The following is a 7,292-nucleotide window of genomic DNA, read 5'->3' on the forward strand; positions in this document are numbered from 1 at the left end:
TTAAAGTTTATTTTAAAAAATGAATGAACCCAGTACTGTGAGGAAAAGAAAACAGAAAGTAAGCACCGGCCCTCAGGGCCTGAACGTCAGACCGGCCCAGCGGGAATCGTCCCGGTCCTCCTGATCAGCCGCTCCGGGTCCGGCTGCGTCTCTGATCTGCTGGGCGTCTCTCTGCAGAGCCTGGTTCTCCGGGTCGAGCTTCAGAGCCGCTTGATAATCCTGCAGCCCTGAAAACCACAAACCACAGAGACCAGAAGGATGTGAGGTCCTGATTCCAGACCAGCAGAGTCCTGGTCAACGACACAAAACCCTCCAGTCACTACGATATGATCGGGTCCACGTCCAGCCCGAGATATTCCAGACTCACTCGCCAACAAGACCAGGACGTCAAAAAGTTCTTTAAGACCTCAAAGAAACGTCTAACCTCACACACTCGAGAGGAAGAAGAGAGGAAGAAGAGGGGAAGAAGTAATGAGGAAGAAGAGAGGAAGAAGTAATGAGGAAGAAGAGAGGAAGAAGTAATGAGGAAGTATAGAGGAAGAAAAAGAGGAGGAAGAAGTCGTGAGGAAGACTCATTGATATCTGGTCTGAAGATTATATGTCACGGTTGTTTGTGGCTACCCTTTAGCTATGAGCTAACTAGCCTAGCCACCATGGACTAAAGGGGCGGGACTTCTTCGTTCAGTCCGGACCAATCAATGAGCAGCGTTTCTTCTTTACTTCCTCTCAGTGTTTGTTTCAGGCCACAGCGCCCCCAAACACCTGCAGGAGGTTTGATCTCTACAGTGAATCAGATTCAGTTTTAAAGGACAGAAATGTTTAACATATGAGGAATTTGACTGGTTGGAAGAAAGCGTGACCTCTCAGTACAAGAGTAAACATTAATTAAATAATAAACAGTCATCAGAGACTAATATGTACAGGAGCTAAATAAGATGGTGGAGAACAGTGCAGTGGTGAGGAGTGCAAATAATGATGAGTGACATGAGGTAGTGAGTATTTACATATAGAATGGTGTAGATGGTCGTTATAATAAATAAAATACATATAGGTGGAGTCACAGCTGTTCCAGGTTATTCCGCAGCAGCAGGTCGGACTTCCAGTGACAGTCGTGTTCATCAGACTGACCGCCGGGGGAAGGAACTCTTCTTATGGACGCTTGTTTTGACGTCCAGGAATCCGTAGCGCCTGCCGGAGGGGAGGAGTTTGGAGAGTTTGAGTCCAGGGTGGGAGGGGTCTGCAGTGATGCCCCTGCCCGTTTCCTGACCCGGGACCGGTACAAGTCCTGGATGGGGGGTAGGTCAACACAGTCCTGATTGTCTGCTGGAGCCTGAGTCTGTCCAGTTTGGTTGCAGATCCAAAGCAGACAGTGATGGAGGTGAAGAACATGATGAGCAGCTCCTGGGACAAGTTCATTCTCTGCTGTGTCTTCGTTATGATAGTGTCTATGTGGGAGGTCCACTTCAGGTCCCGGGAGATTGTGGATCCCAGGAACCTGAAGGAGTTGTTCAGAATGGTGAGGGGGGGTATGAGGGGGTGTATTCCTGAAGTCCACCGTCATCTCCACAGTCTTGAGCAGGTTCTGCTCCAGATGGTTGTGACTGCACCAGAGGGCCAGCTGGTCCACGTCCCGTCTGTAGGCTGTCTCACCGTCCTGGATGAGACCGATGACGGTGGTGTCGTCTGCCAACTTCGAGAATTTGACAGAAGGTCCCTGAGGTGCAGCCGTTGGTGTAGAGGGAGAAGAGCAGTGGGGAGAGGACACACCCCTGGGGGGCGCCAGCACTGGATTTCATGCTGCCCAGCCTCACCTGCTGCACCCTGTCAGTCAAGAAGGTGGTGATCCACTGACAGGTGGAGGCCGGCACTGTGAGCTGGTGGAGTCTGCGGTGCAGGATGTCTGGGGTGATGGTGTTAAACACAGAGCTGAAGTCCACAAACAGGATCTTGGCGTAGGTCCCTGGGGTGTTGAGGTGGTGCACATCGTAGCTCAGTCCCATGTTGACTGCATCCTCCACCCACCTGTTTGCCCGGTACACAATCTGCAGGGGGTCCAGCAGGGGGCCTGTGATGTCCTTCAGGTGGTTCAACACCAGTCTCTGAAGAATCGAACCAAATGAAGGGGTGAAGATTCTCGGCTCCGCCCCCTCTCCAGTGAACCGAGTCCTGGACTGTCCAATGAGAAAGGCCCCTGACACGTGGTGGAGAAGCATCAGAGTAACGAGTCGAATCATGTCGAGTAGGTATTAGTGGAAAAGTGCCAAAAGCACGGGTGCCTGAAGTCAGAACAAACCAAAATCTGCAGAGCTCTTCCCCAAACCACCAACCTTCAGCGTAGAGCTGCAGCCGGCAGAACGCCGTCCCCCGCCGGACGCTGGCTCGGACTCTGGCGGCCGCATTGGCGGCAACGGGAGGCGTCAGCAGCCGGAGCGCCTGCAGACAAACAGGAGGGATCAGAAATACAACTTCAGCACCGGCAGAACCAGGATCCAACCAAACAAGAGTGAAACGTCACTCTACGATGAAGACGATGGTCTGAAGCTGGAAAACTTCCTGAAGGAGCAGCTGTTGCTCAACTCAGCTCAACTTTACTGGTCAAGCACTTGAAGCCAAGCTGAGCCAAAGTGATGAACGTAAACCAAGTCAAACCTGCGACGCGTCCTCGATGGCCTTGTGCAGGTTTCCCAGCTTCAGGTGACACGCGGCTCGGTTTGAATACAGCGCCGCCATCTTGGAGTTCAGTCGGATTCCCAGATTGTAGGCGTTCACCGCACCCAGGTAATCCCCCGCCGCGAAGTACCGACTGAAACAGGAAGTCACATCACATCAGAGGGTGAAGCTCCGCCCACAGCTCACCCATCATTCTGCACTTACTCTCCTTTGTCCTTCAGCCACTCCGGGTTCTTCTCCTCCTCCCTCAGCTCCTGCAGATCCTCCACTCCGGTCCTGGTCGCTCTCCGAGCTTCAGCCTGTTTCTGCAGCCACTGTCAGAGGAAAACATGTTAGAGGGAGGGAGGGAGGGAGGGAGGGAGGGAGAGAGGGAGGGAGGGAGGGAGGGAGGGAGGGAGGGAGAGGCGTCAGAGAATATTGAAATGTTTCGTCAAACTGTGAACTTTTTCTCCAGTGATACTTTGATGTGTGTGTGTGTGTGTGCGTGTGTGTGTGTGTGTGTGTGTGTGTGTGTGTGTGTGTGTGTGTGTGTGTGTGTGTGTGTGTGTGTGTGTGTGTGTGTGTGTGTGTGTGTGTGTGTGTGTGTTGACCTCCTCCTCCTCAGCCACCCTGGACTCTCGCAGCGCCGTGGGGAAGGCCCTGTGGGTGAAGGAGACCTGGATGTTTCCTCTGGATCGGGGAGGAAGAAGCTCAGCTACTTCCTGTTGGGTCTCTGCTTCCTGTTGGGTCTCTGCTTCCTGTTGGGTCTCTACTTCCTGTTGGGTCTCTACTGCCTGTTGGGTCTCTGCTTCCTGTTGGGTCTCTGCTTCCTGTTGGGTCTCTGCTTCCTGTTGGGTCTCTGCTTCCTGTTGGGTCTCTACTTCCTGTTGGGTCTCTACTTCCTGTTGGGTCTCTGCTTCCTGTTGGGTCTCTGCTTCCTGTTGGGTCTCTGCTTCCTGTTGGGTCTCCGTGTGACGGCGTCCTGGAGAACAAACTGCTCTGTTAGCTTTAGCATCACTCCAAACGTCACTGTAATAACAGTCCAACTTGGTGGTCTGTCCACTAGAATGTCTGTGTTCTCATTGTTAATGTTTAGACCTCATTGTTCTGTGTGTGTGTGTGTGTGTGTGTGTGTGTGTGTGTGTGTGTGTGTGTGTGTGTGTGTGTGTGTGTGTGTGTGTGTGTGTGTGTGTGTGCTTTCAGTACTAAAAAACCCAACAGCACCACTAGTGGACCAACATGAAAACTGCATCGTTTTCTAAATGTTTCCATGTAAATGAAAAAGTTCTCTGAAAGGAAAAGGCAGAAATGACGTGTTTTGACTTGAAAGGTGGAGTAATCGTGGTCTGAGTGTGAAGAAATCAGGAGTGAAGTTCTCACCCGGTGTCCCCCCCCCTCCGTCTCTCTGGACCCCCCCCCGGGCCCCCCCTCCCCTCTCCTCCAGGCTCTGCTGCCACGCCTGCAGCTCCTCCCACATCTTCTCTCTCTCCTCCTCCTTCATCCTCTGGATGCCGTCTCGTTCTTCCTGCTCCAGCTGACACACACACACACACACACACACACACACACACACACACACACACAGGTTCCTGTGTGTGTCGGCGGGCTCCTGTCGGTGTCTGGACGTTGTGACGGTCTCACCTTCATCACGGCCTGCAGGGTGAACTTCCTGTCCGCCTGCCGCCTCTCGGTCGTCCGTTTGCACTCGGAGGAAATCCTCTCCTGATGTTTCTGCAGCACCTTGAGTCTGATCTCCTTCTTCTGATCTCCATCGACTGACGAGCATTTCAATCAGACACACGGACTTTGTTCAGACAGACCGTCAGTCACATCCACTCATTCATTCAAGCAGAGAGATTTCAGTGTTCAGTGCTGCTCTACAGCTACGAGTAGCAGAACAGAGTGATGATGATGATGATGATGATGATGACGATGATGATGATGATGATGATGATGATGAGGATGAGCTCCTTCCCTGTAACGTCGGTTCCAGACAGGAAGTCGTAGTCAGACTCACGTGTTGTTAAGGTGAGGTTCTCCCACAATCTGCTGGTCTTCTTGGGTAAAGTGAAGAGCGCCACTCCATTCCCGACCTTGGCCGAGCTCCGGAGGTCGTCGACGGGCTCGGAGAGGAACGCCTCGAACAGGAACGGCGGGAAATGAACCTGAACACAGAGACACTTGTGGAGAACGTCGACCTGTGGTTACCTTCACAGCATCACGCCGGAGTGTGTTCAGGACTTTACACCTTCAGTACACAGCACCTGAACACAACACAAACGCTGTAACCAACACCTGAACACAACACAGCACCTGAACAAAACACAAACGCTGTAACCAACACCTGAACACAACACAGCACCTGGACACAACACAAACACACACAGTAACCAGCACCTGAACACAACACAACACAACACACACTGTAAACAACACCTGAACATAACACAGCACCTGAACACAACACAAACACACACTGTAACCAGCACCTGAACACAACACAACACACACACTCTAACCAACACCTGAACATAACACGGCGCCTCAACACAACACAACACACACTGTAACCAGCACCTGAACATAACACAACACACACACTGTAACCAACACCTGAACAGAACACACCACCTGAACACAACACAAACACACACTGTAGACAGCACCTAAACACAACACAAACAGTGTAACCAGCACTTGAACACAACACACACATTGTAACCAACACCTGAACACACAGCACCTGAACACAACACAATCAGTGTAACACAGCACCTGAACACAACACACACACTGTAACCAACACCTGAACACAACACAGCACCTGAACACAACACATCATATTTTTCTAAGTGGGAAGAATAAACAACGAACAGATCGAACATAAAGACATTTTTCTCTGTATTTCTCTGTATTTCTTTGTATTTCTCTGTATTTCTCTGTGTTTCTCTGTGCGTGGCTCCACCTTCAGGTATTCCTCCGTACACACGATGTCCACCGTGCCGGCTCTGGTCCCCTTCAGCGGGACGGTGATGTGGACCGTGGACTCGGTCTGAGTCCAGGAGAAGTCTGAAACCAGCAGAGGCATCTGCAGCGCACCGATCCGCTAAACCTGCGTCAACTTCTGTGAGATTACCTAGTGCAAAATAATCCAGAGGAGTTCATTCCAAAGTGTGTCTCTCCTCCTATTGACGTCACGAACATAACAACACAAGTTGGCGCGGGCATGAAAATCAATTGTGCCTGTAATCTCCACAAACACACTCACATTCCGTGTATCAATACGTGGACCAGCCGCACGTAAAATAGTGACATAACAATACAACGTCTGTGTAAAAACACCCAGAGCACAACACTAAACACGCACCTGAACGCACCACCGGGTCCTAACAGCAGCGGCGCGTCACGTTGTCATGGTGATACGATGTTGCGTTCACAGAAATGGGACAAATCAAAATGAACCATTCTCTTACAAAATATGCAACAACAGTTTTTTCTTCAATCTTTTATTACATATATAATCACATCACGTATTTTTAAATATATAAATCGTATTTAACAATCATGTAAATATAAGATAATAACCTTAAACAACCAGGGTATCTCTTGTGTATCGATAGGGTCCGGCCCAGCTTTGCTCAGTCAGACCCTGCGAATAAACCCTTGGGTTTTAATATGGTCCTCTGGCACTTTCAGTGCTTGGATCCTAATGAAACACAGCTATTCATCAGAGCACTTAGAAAATATATAAAAAAAACAACAACAAAAAAACTCAGAAGAAATGCAAACTGAACAATCGCAATAATTCATGCTGGAAATGAACCTTGAAAAAATCTCAGGCAATCTTGACGGACCTCAGCCATCCTGTTTTTAGTGTTTGACTTGCGCCAGTCAGGTCATCTATTCAATCTATCTACATTAAGAACTTCTCTATTCCAACCGCCCTTCTGTGATCAATAACATGTGTCTGTGTGTATTGTAGGAATTATGTTTTCTTTTATGCATGTTTTACTCCTGGCTGTACAACCAATTGCCCCCCAGGGATAATAATGTTCACCTTGATTTTGACCTTGAAGCGAATTAGAAAAATAATTTGATTGTACAAGGTGGATGACTGTGTCAATACTTTCTCTCATCACACCAGCACCATTAGTCTTGTTTCCACTGTGCAGTATGCATGGCACGACATGGTACGTAACGGTACAGCAGAGTGTACCCAGAACCAACTCTGCTGTGTGGTTCCACCGCAGAGAGTACAGTTAAAATATAGGTGGGGTTATGAATTGCAGTTTAATGACGCAGGTATGTGACGTCATTACGCCGCAGTAAATGTATGGGACCAGCGGAACACGATTGTTGTGGCGCTGCTTGGGTGTCAGAGCAAATTCGTGAGCCTCTGTTCTCTGTGACACAGCTTGGGAAACGTTCTCATTGTGAACAACGGCATCCAGGGAGGGTTTATACTGCCGATAAGCTATTTCGATATTGTGAACTTGTAGAGGCTGACTTATAGCTCCTCCTAATGGAACCTGTACCGATGTGCTAGCTACCTCAACAGAGGTTAAGAAAATGGTAACGGTTGGGTATGGTGCTTTCGGTACTATCCACAACTTTTGTCAGTGGAAACACATGAAAATACGTAT

At 49.5% G+C, this 7,292-nt stretch overlaps 1 protein-coding gene across 1 annotated transcript; it reads right to left on the reverse strand.

The window, feature by feature from the left end:
* Positions 1-72: 72 nt before the first annotated feature.
* Positions 73-5,737, reverse strand: dnaaf4 (dynein axonemal assembly factor 4; the record flags this gene model as incomplete). Its single annotated transcript, XM_080474755.1, has 8 exons — positions 73-227; positions 2,328-2,433; positions 2,650-2,803; positions 2,875-2,984; positions 3,261-3,605; positions 4,291-4,424; positions 4,667-4,814; positions 5,615-5,737. The coding sequence occupies 8 exons, from the start codon at positions 5,735-5,737 to the stop codon at positions 73-75; spliced, it is 1,275 nt and encodes a 424-aa protein (XP_080330881.1).
* Positions 5,738-7,292: the final 1,555 nt, after the last annotated feature.

The sequence above is a fragment of the Lipophrys pholis genome, assembly GCF_963383615.2.
Source record: "Lipophrys pholis genome assembly, chromosome: 11".
Taxonomy (NCBI): domain Eukaryota; kingdom Metazoa; phylum Chordata; class Actinopteri; order Blenniiformes; family Blenniidae; genus Lipophrys; species Lipophrys pholis.